This window comes from Desmodus rotundus, chromosome 4 (genome assembly GCF_022682495.2).
Source record: "Desmodus rotundus isolate HL8 chromosome 4, HLdesRot8A.1, whole genome shotgun sequence".
In the NCBI taxonomy this organism is placed as follows: domain Eukaryota; kingdom Metazoa; phylum Chordata; class Mammalia; order Chiroptera; family Phyllostomidae; genus Desmodus; species Desmodus rotundus.
In genome coordinates, this window is record NC_071390.1 from 77,790,545 (window position 1) to 77,806,300 (window position 15,756).

The 15,756-nt window shown below is 40.1% G+C and overlaps 1 protein-coding gene across 1 annotated transcript in view; it reads right to left on the reverse strand.

The window, feature by feature from the left end:
* Positions 1 to 8,917: 8,917 nt before the first annotated feature.
* The window catches only part of TMEM150C (transmembrane protein 150C), a 112,553-nt gene continuing 105,714 nt past the window's right edge, over positions 8,918 to 15,756 (reverse strand). Inside the window, exons 7-8 of the mRNA XM_053923140.2 lie at positions 13,954 to 14,131; positions 8,918 to 11,140 (exon numbers count right to left, since the gene is read on the reverse strand). Of these exons, the coding sequence (XP_053779115.1) occupies positions 10,932 to 11,140; positions 13,954 to 14,131 (387 nt within the window). The 3' untranslated portion in view covers positions 8,918 to 10,931. The remainder of the gene's footprint in view (positions 11,141 to 13,953; positions 14,132 to 15,756) is intronic.

The following is a 15,756-nucleotide window of genomic DNA, read 5'->3' on the forward strand; positions in this document are numbered from 1 at the left end:
AAGCTTCCTTAATTTGGTGAAGGATATAGACATACAAGTCCAAGAAGCACAGAGTCCCAAATAAGATGGACACAAAGAGGACCACACCAAGACCCATCATAATTAAAATATCAAAGATTAAAGATAAGAGAATCCTAAAAGCAGCAAGAGAAAAGTGGATAGTTACCTACAAAGGAGTTCCCATAAGATGGTCAGCTGATTTCTCAAAATAAACTTAGCAGGCTAGAAAGGACTGGCAAGAAGTATTCAAAGTGATGAAAAGCAAGGACCTACAACCTAGATTAGTTAAGTTCTTAGATAAATCCCTTTAACATTTCATATAATAAGGGCTTGGTGATGATGAACTCCTTTAACTTGATCTTATCTGGGAAGCACTTTATCTGCCCTCCCATTCTAAATGACAGCTTTGCTGGATGGATAATCTTGGATGTAGGTCCTTGCCTTTCATGACTTCAAATACTTCTTTCCAGCCCCTTCTTGCCTGCAAGGTTTCTTTTGAGAAATCAGCTAATGGTCTTATGGGAACTCCTTTGTAGGTAACTGTCTCCTTTTCTCTTGCTGCTTTTAAGAATCTCTCCTAATCTTTAATCTTGGGTAATTTAGTTATGATGTGCCTTGGTGTGTGCTTCCTTGGGTCCAACTTTTTGGAGACTCTCTGAGCTTCCTGGACTTCCTGAAAGTCTATTTCCTTTACCAGATTGGGGAAGTTCTCCTTCAATCTTTGTTCAAAAAAGTTTTCAATTTCTTGCTCTTCTTCTTCTCCTTCTGGCACCCCTATGGTTTGGATGTTGGGATGTTTAAAGATGTCCTGGAGGTTCCTAGGCCTCTCCTCATTTGAATTCTTGTTTCTTCATTCTGTTCTAGTTGAATAGTTATTTCTTCTTCTGCTCGAAACCATTGATTTGAGTCCCGGTTTCCTTCCCTGCACTGTTGGTTCCCTGTATATTTTCCTTTATTTCACATTTCATAGCCTTCACTTTTTCCTCTATTTTGTAACTATACTTGACTATTTCTATGAGCATCCTGATTACCAGTGTTTTGAACTCTGCATCTGATAGGTTGACTATCTCTTCATCACTTAGTTGTATTTTTCCTGGAGCTTTGATCTATTTTTATATTTGGGCCATTTTTTTTTGTCTGGTTGCACTTGTTACCTTGTTTAGAGCAAAGCCTAAGGTATTGACCAGGACAGTGCAATGCACATGGCTACGTTGTGGCACTGTATGTGAGGGAGGGGTCTGAGAGGGAACAATGACACTTGCTTGGCTCTCAGCTGACTTTCAGTCACTTCCTCCGCTACCCACAAGCAAATTGGGTCCTTCTGGTGCTGATTCCTGGGTTGGTGGGTTTGTGTACATTCTAGGACCCTGTGGGTCTCTCCAACAAACTCTCCTGTGAGGCTGAGAGTTTCTCCAGCCACCTCGACCCCCATGGGGTTCTTCATTCAAGAGGTTTTGAGGCTTTGTTTTCTTGTGCTGGAAGCGCTGGAAACCTGGGTTGTGTGGTCTGTCTCGCTCCCCAGTTGTTCCTTCTGGCTTATCCGCACGCAAATGTGAGACCATCTGCTCTGCCAGCCACCAACTTGCCCCAAGTCCTCTCTACCCCGGCTGCCCATCTCCATCCCTCCTACTGGTCTGGATGAATGTTTCCTCTTTAACTCCTTGGTTGTCAGACTTCAATACAGTTTGATTTGCAGGAAGTTCTGGTTATTTTTTGTTTTTAAATGTGTTGTTGTCCTTCTTTTGGTTGTGCGATGAGGCACAGTGTATCTACCTATGCCTCATCTTGGCTGGAAGTCGTAAGTAGACTATGTTATTAAACCCATTCTGCTGCCTCTGCCTTTTCACTGAAGAGTTTAATCTATTACATTTAATGTAATTATTTATCAGGATTTTCTTCTGCCATTTGGCTGTTGGGCATTATTTGCAACTAGAAGACAAATAAGTTCTGGAGATCTAATGCACAACATAGTGAATATGTCAATAATACTGTATTATATACTTCAAAACTGATTTCTACATTATATCTTTTTTGTTTCTTGGTTCTCCATTACTGCCTTCTTTCATGTTAGACATTTTCTAGTAAACTATTTTAATTGTTTTGTTGCTTATTTTACTATGTATTCTTGAGTATTTTTCTAGTGGTTTCTCTTGGGTTTATTAATGCCTTAATTTCTTATAGTCTAGTTCTAAATAATACTACCTTAGTTTTAATAGAACATAAAACTTTGCTTCCCCCCTTATGTTGTCACAAATTTCATCTTTATACATTGTGTGCCCATGAACATAGGTTAATAATTATTGCTTTACTTTTTAAAGATTTTATTTATTTATTTTTAGAGAGAGGAAATGAGGGAGAAAGAGGGAGAGAAACATCAACGTGTGGTTGCCTCTCACACACCCAGTACTGGGGTTCTGGCCAGCAACCCAGGCATGTGCCCTGACTGGGAATTGAACCAGCAACCCTTTGGCACTCAATTTACTGAGCCACACAAGCCAGGGTTAATTATTGTTTCATACAATTGTTTTTTAAATCAGATAGGAGGAATAAAGGAGTTAGAAACAAAAAATATATTTTATTTTAATATTTACTCATTGTATTAGTTTCCTAGGGCTGCAGGGTACCACAAACTGTGTGGTTTATAGCAATAGAAATGTATTCTCTCACAGTTCTGGATGCCAAAAGTCTGAAATCAAGGTGTTAGAGTTGGTTCCTTCTGGAGTCACTGGAGGAGAATCTGTTCCAAGCCTCCTGGCTTCTGGTGATAGCTAACAATACTTAGTGTTATTTGACTTGTAGAGGCACTACTCCAATTTCTACCTCTGTCTTCACAAGTCATGTCCCCTGTGTATCTCTGTCTTCACCTGACTGTCTTCTTAGAAGTACACCAGTAGTATTGGATTTGAGGCCTAGTCCACTTCTGTATGACCTCATCCTAACTAATACATCTGTGATTATTCCATTTCCAAATAAAGTCTTATTCTGAGGTTCTGGGTGCAGGTTATGACTGCTCCAACCAGAAGAGGACAATAGAGGTGATGCTTTGTGATTTTCTAGGCTAGGTTCTGAAAAGGATATAGCCTCTATGTTCTTTTTTCAGGAGCTGGGGATTGGACACTGGTTCTGAGGAAGCCATCTACCATGCTGTGAGGGAGCACAAATTAGCCTAGGTGAAGAGGCCCATGTGAAGAGGAACCGAGGCCCCAAACTGACCACCAGTCTCAGTCCCCAGACATGAATAAACTTGCTGTCAGCTGCTTCCAGCTTCCAGCTCTCAAGTCTTATAGCTGAGATCTCAGACATCAAGGAGCAGAAATAATCTGTCCATGCTGTGCCCTGCCTGAATTCTTGACTCATAGAATCTGTGACCATAATAGTTTTAAGCCACTACATTTTGTGGTAATTTGTTAGGGAACCACAGTAACCAGAACAGTCACCGAGTGAATCAAATGATACTAAGCAGTGCATTGAGCTTTTAACCCTTTCAGCACAGCTAGGTTTTTAAAGAGTCTGTGCTGGAGTTTGTAGTTTGGAGCCAACAAGATTGTCTCATTATTCCTCTGTCCCTCCAAACAGTGACATCTGTTTTTCTAGATTTTGTAAATCCCCCCCCCCCCATCTTTCCAATCATCCAGTCTTGAAGCCTCAGAGTGTTGGAGTTTCCCTCCCCCTTCACCTTCCTTATATAGGCAACAACTGATACTCCTTGTCTTTTTTATAGAGCTTCAAAAATCTGTTCTTTCCTTCCCATTCCTAACAGCCTGTGTTTGAGACTCCTGGAATTCATTATTACCTATAGAATAAAAGGCGATGAAATAGAAAAAGACTACCAATAGTGGGTGTGGTGTTTTCAGATTTCATACTAGAAAAGGGTAGTACTTAAAGCTTTCCAAGGGCAAGTCAAGATAATGTTTATGGATACGATGTAGAAGTCCACCGTATTTTGGGAAAGCTGTCTCCCTCCTACTAAGGCAATGCAAACAGCATATCACCAGATAGTCCCTGGAGCACTTTAAGTCCCTGAATCAACTTTGTTCTGTGTTTAGTTATAGCCCTTTCCTCCATCTCCTCTTAACTATACGTGGTTACAAGTCTAAATTTGGTTTACAAAAATCTACAGGTATTAGATGTTATCCTGCTATTGACTGTTGAATAAATCCCCCAGTTCTGCTTTCTACAGAAATATTCACTCAACAGGTTACAACCTTTTCTTTACACTTACCCAAACAGCATTTACTGTAGGGAGAGTTTTTGATGAGTTAGATTTAAAAGTCTGAGTATAAGCTACATGGTCAGTTCAGCTTCTTAAAAACATGAAGTACATGTGGTTTTCCTCATGTAAGGACCCAGTTATCCCCACTGTTTTATTAGTGAAGCTACATTGGAGCAAATCAGGTACTGACACAGTTTGCATAAGGGTTATTCCAGGTCCTAGTTAGAACTGGGGTACTTAATGTGTAATAGTTACTGCAGACACCATGAGAAATAACCAATTTTATAATCTAGAACTTACTCTTGAAGACACAGAAAGGTATTTGCTGTGAGAGCTGGAGCACAATTGCATCATCTGAAATCTAATATTACCATTGTTTCCCAAATGCCTTTTTTGAGCAGCTCATATTTAGGAGACCAGATCTTTAAAAAAAAATGGTGGTGGGGGGAGTCACCTATTTGCTATTGATTTATTTTAATAATTAAACACTTAACTATGTGTCAGGCACTGCTGTATGTGCCAGGCACATGGCTAACAAAACCCCCCTCCCTCATGCAGTGTACATCTTAGGTGTGACAAGAAGGAGATAATGTAAATAAAGTAAAATGTGTTAGACTGTTATGCATGTTAGAATTTTAACTCATCACAGGACCATGTTTTAGAAATGCTATAGAGCAAAATAAAGCTGATAAAGAGACAGCTGTTCCAGTAAAGTACTGGAATAATACTAAGGTGTGCTTGAGGGGGCTAAATTTTAGAGGTCAATGAAGCCTCTGTGAGAAGGTAACATTTGCATAGGTGAAAGTAACAATTAAAATGTCTGGATGAAGATGGTCTAGGCCAGAGGTTTCAGCAAGTGCAAAGGTCCTGAGGCTAGATTATGCCTGGCTGTGGGAGGAACACAAGGAAGCAGAGGGACTGGAGTGCAGAGATGAGTGATGGAGTGGTAGGTCTGGTTGGACTTCGCAGTGCATTTCAGTGACTGGGGCTTTTAGTCTGGGTACAAGAGTAGCCGTTGGAGGGTTTTAACAGAGGAATGATGGCTATTTAACTTAGCTTTTAACAGGATAATTTTGGCTGCTGTGTTGAGGAAACTGAAGGGTGCAAATAATGGAAGTAGATCAGTATTTGTAGGCTATTGTAAAAGTCCAGGAGAGATGGAAGTGGCTTGGAGCAGATGGTAGCAGTAGACAAATTCTAGTATAATTTTAAAATAGAGCAAATCACATTTGCTGACAAATGTGGGGTATGAGAGAAAGAAAACAAAAAGAGATAAGGATTATTTCAAGGTTTTAGTCTGCACAACTGATAGAGATGAGTAGTCCTTAACTTACATGGGAAGACTCTGGGAAAACTGACTTTAAAGGGATAAAATCAGGAGGTGTTAAGCCTCAGATGCCCGTTAAGTGGAGATGTTGCAAAGGTAGTTGAATGCACAGGTCTGGCATTTAGGATAGAAGTCTGAGCTGGACATGTTGAGATGTCAGCATATGGTAATATTTAAAACTAGGAGACTGGATGAGGCCACCAAGAGAGTGAGTGTAAACAGGAAGGAAGAGCTCCAAGGCCTGCGTCATCAACACTCCAATTTTAGAATGTCAGAGAGATGGCCCAGCAAAGGAGACTGAGGAGTGGACAGTGAAACAGGAGGCAAATGAAGAGGGCATGATAGTCTGGAAGCCAAGTAAAGAAAATGTTTTAAGCAGGGTAGTGGGGAGGGGATGATCGAATTATGAAGTGTTGCTTCATATAGATATAGATAAGGTACTAAAAGCTATAGATATAGATAAGGGTATAGATAAGGTACTAAAAGAAGTAACCGCTGGATATAACATTACAAGATCTTTGGAGAACTTGAGCAAAGTGGCTCCAGAGAAGTGGTAGGAGCAAGACCACGATTGGAGCGGGGTCAAGAGAGAATTGGGAGACAGGGATGGGAGACAGCAAATAAGGACTTTTTCTTTTATAAAGATGGCGAAATCAAAGTATATTTTATGCTGATAAAAAGATCTTTGTTTTTCCAGCAAGGGACCTAGCCTTTTCTCATCCATAGTCCGTCCTTTGGACTGTAATCTGGATATTTGCTTTTTCTTGGGACCCTAACTTTGAGGAGGGGTAATAGGAAATCTGAACACACATGGTGCTGAGGATTGTTAAAATAAATTTATTTCATATGTGGAACTCTTATCTTCCCCCAAACTGTTGGTTGCCACTACCTTGGAGAAAATAACATGTTTTTAGATGTGGCCAAAGAGTCCTTAGGCTCAGTGGAATTACATTTAATTATTATTTACGTGTCTCTTCATAGTTGTAATTTGGTGCTGTCCCAGCCCCGTAGATAGCTACTTTCCTCAGTTTCTATTTGATGATGGGCTCTTTACCAATTCTTTGGGACTCCCACTTCACAGAAATGACAATGACCAAAAGAGTCTGAAAAACATCTTATGAAGCATGTGGTTCATGAATGTTTCTCCCACTCCGGCAGATGGTACCACTACCACGCTCAGATGTGGCCACGTGATCTGCCCTAGCCAATGAAATGTAAGCTAAGTGATGTCATTTCACAGCAGAAACTATAAGAACCAATGAGCAGTCTGCCACATCTTCCTGGCCGTCAGTGATTATGGAAACATGTGTTGAGATAAAGCCTCTGTCATTCAGGGTCTGAGTCCTAGCAATGAGCAGCACCCACCTGCAAGCCCTGGATAGATACCTTGGGGTGGGGTGGCAAAACCTAATCTATCCTGACACAATGCCTAAGGACAAAAATTAAATTAACAGTGGTGTTCCAGCTCCAATAGACTACACATTCCGGGATATAAAGGTTTTATTTTCCCAAACCAGGGGCAAAGAAAATCGAATAAATAACACAGATAATGAAACTTTACCTCACTGTCCATTTTCCCTTAAATAACAAAATGACAGAAGTTTTTTTTCCAGATTTTATTTATTTTTAAAGAGAAGGGAAGGGAGGGGAAAAAGAAGGGAAGTGAAACATCAGTGTGTGGTTGCCTCTTGCACACCCTCTACTGAGGACCTGGCCTGCAACCCAGGCATGTGCCCTGACTGGGAATCGAGCCAGTGACACTTTGGTTCACAGGCCCGCACTCAATCCACAAAATGACAGAAGTTTTAAAATGTTAACATTAAAAAACAGTGTATTTCAGATTTGGTTCTCTGGGCCACCTGCATTAGATCCTCCAGGGCTGCTCATTCCAAACATAGATCCCCTGGTCTTGGCCTCCTAGAAGGTAGCTGTGACTCAACTCTCTGGTGGTTCTGTCATCTTGTTCTTTGTTTATATGTGTGGTATAATTAAATATATTTGGTCTTTGTCCTCAGTTCTTGCTACAGAGCTGCTAAGCCTCTTCGAATTTCCTGATAGGAGTGTATTTTGTTATTTATAATGGGCCCCTGAGTTTATGTTAATGAGGTCACCGGGTGGGGCTCCTAGATAGCCCTAGGATGGAGCTGGTCAACAGAAAGGCCAAGTGATTAGACCTCCTGACCAGCCCCCCAGGTAGGGGGTTCTGGGAGGGTATTGGAGATTGAGATCTATAAACTCTTGAACAGTGAGACCCAGAGAGCTTCTGGGTTGGTGCACACTGAAACGCTAGGAGGATGACATGCCCCTGAATCCTTCCCTCCCCTTCCATGCTCTATGCATCTCTTCCATTTGGTTGTTCTCAAGTTATATCCTTTATAATAAACAGGTGAATGGAAGTAAAGTGTTTTCTTTAGTTCTGTAAGCCATTCTAGCAAATAAAGTGAAGGGAGTGGTGGGAATTCCCCAATTTTATAACCAAGTTAGACAGATGTGTGGGTAACCTGGGACCCAATACTTGCAGGTGGCATCTGAAGTGAGGGCAGTCCTGTGGGACCCCCTTAAACCTGTGAGGTCTGACAATAACCCTGGGTAGTTAGTGTCAGAATTGAAGTGTAGGACATCCAACCAGTGTCTAGAGAGTTAGAGAATTGGTTGTTGCTGGTGGAAAACACCCTAGAAATACATTACCAACATAACACTGAAGTTCATTTTCAACATACTGTCTTACTGAGTTTACATGTATAGAGAACTGTTCCACACGTGGGAAATGTAGCCCAGCTCCCACTTGGAAAAGCCAGTGGGAACAAGGTTCGGCAGGCAGGACCCACGCCCATAGACAGGTTCTCCCGCAGAGAATCAGGCTTGCATTGTACCTAGGCTGCTATCAGACTTGCTTTTGCTAAAACTCCCTCACCCCGGATTGAGACAGCAAATGTTTACTGAGTATCTTTAACTTCCTAAAGTCTGTACTAAACCTCCCAAGTATGGAGTGTAACCAGTTCAACCACTTTTCCTCCTCCATCTGTAACATCCTTCTCTTTGAACTAATTAACAGTATTCTGTCCTTTCTTGTCTGTAAAAGGTAATCACCAGTGGTGAACCTGTGCATAGTAAATGAGGACTATCCTTGATGTAATGTACCCAGAAAAACAATAAAAGCCTGTCCAGGCAGGGGTTGGCTCCCTCTTGGGCTCTCTCTAGCCCTCTCGCCCTGTCTCTCACTTAGAGAGTGGCCATGCCGTCCCTTTTTCTCCACAGGATTTCTGTAGTCCGTGTGTATTTGTCTATTGCTGCCACAACACAGGATCCTGCTGGCTAGGATCTGCATCAACATGTACTTCAATATTAGAGATGTTAGTGTAAAAAACAAATCACAATTCTGCATAAAAAAAATTTATTTAGTGGTCAGATCCCAATGAATGATACCAGTCATTGCTTGATTCTGCTAAAATGCGCTATTATAAGATACACTCAAGGAAGTGTACAGTGCATCACCAAAAGCTGTTTACTTTGGATTGTATAGAGTAACAGAGAACTTCATAAATCTTTGTTCTCTGATAAAAATTTTAAAATATAAAAATGAGAAAAACCCAAAAGCAGTATTCCAAAATAATAAATGTCACCTTGGACTATTTACAGTAAGATACCTTTTTAATAGAATACTCTCTGCTTGATGATTTTCCTCACATCTTCCTTAAAATTTACTTATAAGTATTTTCACTCCCCCATCTGACCCTCATTCATGATTTCTTCCTTCATGCGTCTTCCTTGAAACAGTCATTTTCCATTCTCTTGTCTTTGGGTCTTTCTCCGGTACTCCTTTTTCCTACTCTTAAATTACCAATAATTCTATTCAACAGATGTTTGTGAGCACCTACTATGAGCCAGGCACTGTGTAGGAAGTGGAGATACAGAGATGAAAAGTCATTGACACCCCCCACTCCTCAAGAAGCTGAGTTGGGGCTGAATTAAAAAACAATGTATTTCATATCATATTCCATGAAATCCCAGGGTCCTATAAAGTAAATTTGGGGATTTCTTGAAGCAAAGTGCACTCATAGACGGTTTGTCAACATGGCCTGCTCCAACACATGTTGAATTTAGAATTCTGCTCTTCTCTATGAAGTGCAGCCTCAAAGCCCAGACCTGCAGTTTGAGTTCTAGGCTCTCAAGTGGGACTACATGGGAGGCAGCAGATGACAGCTGTGCCAATTTGTTTTGGGGGGATGGTAATCTTTTAATTGGCTTCTCCAAATTTCAAATATGAAAAGTCGTTAACCCTGCCCACCCCAATACTAACTCTGAGCTATAGACATATATTAAGAAACTCTCCCCTGACTTGGACTTGCAAAAAGATGCTTGAAAACTCCTATCTTTAATAAATGTCCAGCAGGAGCTCTTTTTATTACTTCCACACATTTCTTTGTGCTGCTGTGAACATTTCCTTAGCTTCAAACATAAAAGCAGCAAATTAAGCCTGCAGGTCACCGTTTTTCTTTTTTCATGATTGAACCAAAAACAAGCTCATCTCTTGCATTTGGCCTACATCTGTCCACAAAGCCTCGAAAGACCCTTGGTAGTTACTTTTGAAACAGAAGGCAAGCTATAACATATAAAAAAGAAACTGTACATAACATACTATAAAAACAACAATGAAACCACACCCTCACTGCCACATCTCCTTCTATGCCTAGCAGACCACAGATATTCACATTTGGAGACATTTCCCAGTCACAGTGAAGTGGTGGCTTCACTGTGCTAACCAGGGTGGTGGGCTTGACTCTCACAGTTTGTAGCATGTTCCTCCTTCACTGAATCCCCACGGCCAACCACTGAACAATGATGGCGTTTTCGAGGGAAAGTTCTATCCTTGATCCCAGGTCTTTCCACAGGTTATGCAGGGTCACATCTCTGTATAGTTAGATGATACCTATACATTCAAGAGTATTAGTACCTGATTCAGAACTTCCTCATGAGCTGGTTCCAAGCCCTCCGGGTCTGAAGGCAACTTTGAGAGTTGGCATTATCCCCATGGTACATTTGGCCTGCTCTACTCCATGGTAGGGTGATTGCAACGTCTGACACATGTGAAGAGGATGAGAAGAGCAGGGGAATACTGGTAGAGTGGGGACAGAGAGGTGTCATGCACAAACTTTTTGCTCTGTCGTGCATATATTTCAGTGTAACAGCATGTATTTTGACACATAAAGGCTTGTGCTTTTTTGTTAACGAAATAACTCACCCTGAAAAGCTCATTTGGCAAGTGTGGCCACAAATGTGTATGTGTGTGTATGTGTGTGTGTAAAAAAATGTGTCATGTCTAGTGGGTGTGTCCTCTTGGCCCCTCCCCCACTGTCACACCCACTTCACCAGCAAGGAAAACTTGATAGGTTACACCTGGTCAGTTTGATATTCAGAAGCTTCAGACAGGTTTTCTGAGAAGCTTAGGAAGTTCTCCTGGTACTCAGAACAAACAATCTCATAACGGTAATGCCGGAACTCCACGGCAAAGGTGCCAAAGTAAGACAGGAAGCACATGACCAGGCCCCACTGGACCCTGGCTGCATACATGTGGATGCCTTGGGCCATGAGGATGAAGTCTGGAGAGGAGCAGTCAAGGAAAGTATCCCCATCAATCACGTGAAAACTGGGCTCTTCTGGGCAGAGACGGGTTATGGGAAAAGTCTGGCTCTGCCCCTCCCTAACAAGAATTAGCTTGCCAGAGCTTGCCAAACATGAACATATACATGAATAATACTCGATAACGACATCAAGCTCTTACTTTGTGTCAGGCGATTTCACGGAATCATGAGGTGCTTTCACGGAAAATCTAACTTAATGCTCATGACAGTCAAATTATCATCATCAGTTCATTTAAAAATAGGGACACTGAGGCCAAATGATTAAGTAACTTGGCTGAGGTCTCACCATTGTTAACTGGTGGATCTGGGATTCCAGCACAAGCACTCTGACTCCCAGGCCTGGCCTTCAACCACTAGATAGACACCGAATAAACTGAGATTAGCAAGAGTCACAATTCCAAAGTAAGTAGTGGGCCAGAAAAATCAAGTTATCTTTTTAAAAATCACCTCAAATGACTATACATTCATAGTCATCACTCTATCTGCATAAAGTTTTGAACGTATGAAACTGCTAACCACCTCCATGTAAGCTGCATTTGCCTCTGCAGCGCTACTGAAGTTTAAGTGCCCCCTCTTCCTTTTCTGTCTAGTTTTCACTAGTCCTTCAAACAATACTGTATAGATTAGTTTCATTCCCAGTGTCATACTTACACTTGTGCCTAAATGAAAATATGCAGTTAAAAAACCAAACAGATAAGACCCCTATGCATGAATAAATATGGAGTGTGTGTTGAGGAAGACTCATAGCATGCTCTAGTGAAAGTATGGGAGACAAGGACTAAATACATTTATTTAGAAAAATAAAAAATGTCCCCTTAGAATTTGTTCTGTCTTCAGAACTTAGACGTAAGATCTTGGGAAAATTTTACAGAATATGTGAAACTACTTCAGCTAAACTTTGCTGTCCAGATTAGACCTGGATCCATTCACCTGGGAACCAAAATATGGCTCCAAGTGTTTGGAGATAATGTGGATTAGAATCGCTTGGTATAAACTCAAAGCTCAGAATAATTTAAAGTCTGTACATAATTCTTCCGAGGATTCAAAATATTGCCAAAGCAACATCATTAAGTTAATGGGGAAGGGATAAATCTTAAAATCTCATATTGGTAGAGTCCTGACCTTTTCACTCAAAATGTTTTATCCGGTTGCTAGCAATAAAGTTTTTTGGCTTGATTTTCAAGTCTTTAAATGCTCTCTAATGCCACTATAGAACTTCAAAAACAAAAACAAAACAAAACAAACCAATAAGTGACTTAATGGCAATTTGTGAAGGAAGAAATATGACTCTATTACTCCACTAACTAGAGAACACCACTAATTGTAAATATCTTTATATTTCAAAGCCACATTATCTAAGGTAAGATCATCACCTGGTTAGGAGCGCAAGAACTGGGCCCGACATTAAATGAAGATCACTACATACTGTGTGTGATCTTGGGTAAAGTAACCTTGGTCCTTCACTGGTCTTATCTGTGAAGTGATACATCTAAAGTGCTTAGGATAATAACACATAGCACAATATGTGTCTAATAAATATTGGCTATTAAATGACTGAAGATATGAATTGTGTTACCAATAAGTCTACTAACTAGGAACGCTGATCCTTCACTGGTTTCCTCAGGGGTCTTATGGAAGTGAACATTTGTGATCACTCTGCCCCACGGGTTGAGTGAGCAGTCTCACTGGTGGAATTGAAATTGGCCAACTTCCATTGGGCCATGCCACCAGTAGGTGGAGTCACTGTGCTCTATCCTAGACTGGCCCCTCTCTCAGGGAGGTGTTTGAGGTTGAGTGAAGCGCTCTCCTCTTCCTTTCCCTGGTTTCTCTACTTGTTACTGGGTGGATAAGTTGAATTCCAGGGTGTGAGATAGGAGGCCTGCTTCATTTTCCTTTCCAGATTTACTAGGAGTAAAGGCTGATTTCCTCATTCCCATCTGGCTCCTATCTGTTCTCCATTGGTATAAACTCTGAGGGAGGAAGGGAAATAAATAGTACCTTAAAACCTCAAAAATATTTTTTAGCACAACTATACATTCAGTGGTAATCTAATATTTTTCTTTTTAAAATTTAATCTTTACTGTATTTTTTCCATTACCATTTAGTCCCCTTTACCCCATACCCCCACAGTCACCACACTGTTATCCATGCCCACGATTCCTTTTTTCTTGTTGCTCAGTATCTCCCGCTTCCTGCCCACCCCCCACTAGCTGTCATCTGCTCTCCATCTACGAGTCTGTCTTTGTTTAGCTTGTTAGTTCAGTTTGTTCATTAGATTCCACATATGAGTGAAATCATATGATATTTTTCTTGGTAATCTAATTCTTGAATTTGTTTTTCAGAAAAGCTTATTTTCCTGAAAGATACAAATGCATTTGTCCTTTGAAGTACATATTAGGAACATACAAATGAATTTTTTTTTAAGATGGAAGGGAGAAATCACAATTCTCTTGGTTATGCACTCTGTTTTTCATAAAGGGAGAGTTTTACATCATTAGTAATTAGGAGAATGTATGAAACCATTTCTACAGATTGAAACAATCTTTGAGAAGGCAGAGCTTGTTTTATTTTTAGTTCTCCTCTTTAGCATGAAAAATAGTCTGAGAGTTTTTGTTTTTATATTCATTTACTTTTCCATTTTATCTAAGACTCTGAAGTGATCTATCTATATCCTAATCAATCTGGAATCACAATTTTCTCATTTCCTACATAGACAAGTTACGTGTGTTTTAATCTTACTGGCTAAGAACCTTTTCACATTCAAAGGATACAGAGGACCACACAGAGAGTGACAGATGCCGAGAGAACAACTCGTGGAATTCCAACTTTCCGTCCTTCATTCTTGATGTTGACTTTGAGTGTCAGTGCGGCCTGGATCCAGCATGTCAATGTGCCAAACCCAAAGGTCAAGGAGGTTCCAACATTATGGATTTCTTCATCATTCGTGAGCTAAGGGATGAACAGACAGTGACGTGTGGGGGCCCATTTAGAAAAGACATAAAAGCCCATAGAATATGTGAGGGAGGAAAAAATGGGCAAACTGTCATCTCAATAATGAAATGATGAATTTTAGAAATATTAGGGCCCTCTATCTCCACAATGGCTCCTTTTGTCAGTTCTCAGTTGGTCTGAACCCTGATGGAAGGAGGGAAATAAATGGTACACCCAAACTTCAAAACATTTGTTTAAAAACTATAAAAGGCAGTGGTAATCTATTCCTTGAATTTCTTTTCCAGAAAAGCTTTGTGGAAAAGTAAAATAAAAAAACAAAACAAAACCCAGGAAAGTTACACACACACACAAGAGTACTGTGTAAGTTTCTACAAACACACATCCCAAACTTTGTTTCCCAGACTAAGAAATGAGACCTGGGATCTGGCTATGTATTTACCTATTGAGGAAGACCAATTCTAAATAGGTCAATATTTCATTGGCACAGACAACTAATAACACTTGGGTTGTTTATTATTCCTACAAAACTGAGCTGTCCATAGAAAATGACCAATCCGCAGTTAATGTGATTTTGTTTTGTTTTATTATAATAAAACTGCCACTTATGAGCTTTTGCAGTATCTCTAGACCCATTAGAGGACAATAGTGTTTGAAGATCCCTGGTTACAGAGTTTATAGACTTAAGGAGTTAGAGGAGACCCATTTGGGTTATTTCAGTTGGACATTGGAGATGTAAACTCCTCAAATCATTACCCACTGACTTAAAAAATTTATTTATCATTTAAAACACCTTTACTAATTCCATACATTTTAAAATACATACTTAGGAAAATAAAATCTACTTTGAAGAGGTGACTTTTAAAACATGGTGAAAACATTTTTTTGAATTGCCATTGCCTTCACATGTTTTATTGTTTTACATTGCTGTGAATAATGGTCATATCAAATCAATATTACTTTCCTTTTATATATTTTTTAAAATACAAGTTTCTTTTTTAAAGATTTTACTTACTTATTTTCAGAGAGAGGGGAAGGGAAGGAGGGAGAGAAACATGGAGGTGTGGGAGAAACATCTATCAGTTGCCTCTCTCACATCCCCAACTGGGGACCTGGCCCACAACCCAGGCATGTGCCCTGACTGGGAATTGAACCAGAGACCTTTCGGTTCGCAGGCCAGTGCTCAATCCACTGAGCCACACCAGCCAGGGCTCCTTTTATATTTTTTTCTTTTTGTTATAAAAGTTTTCCCCCTCTTCTTTAGAACTTTGGAAGAAGCCACTTTCTTCTCTCACAGTTCAAAAGACGTTTTTGTTTGTTTGTTTGTTTTGTTTTGTTTTTTAATTTTTATTGTTATTCAGTTACAGTTGTATGCCTTTTCTCCCCATAAAGACGTATTTTCAAAACTCATTTTAAGCAATGCTTCCTCAAGTCAAATTTTACTTCTAGAAAACTGGTTTTCTAAACTCTGTTGATTTATTATTTTAACCTAATTTTTTCAAACAGATAAAATAGCTACATGGTTCAAACTTTACAAAAATTATAAAAAGTATAGATTGAAAAGTCTGTCTCCCCATGAGAGAAGGGGCATCCCCAGGAGCCCTGCCACCTCCAAGCCAAGACCT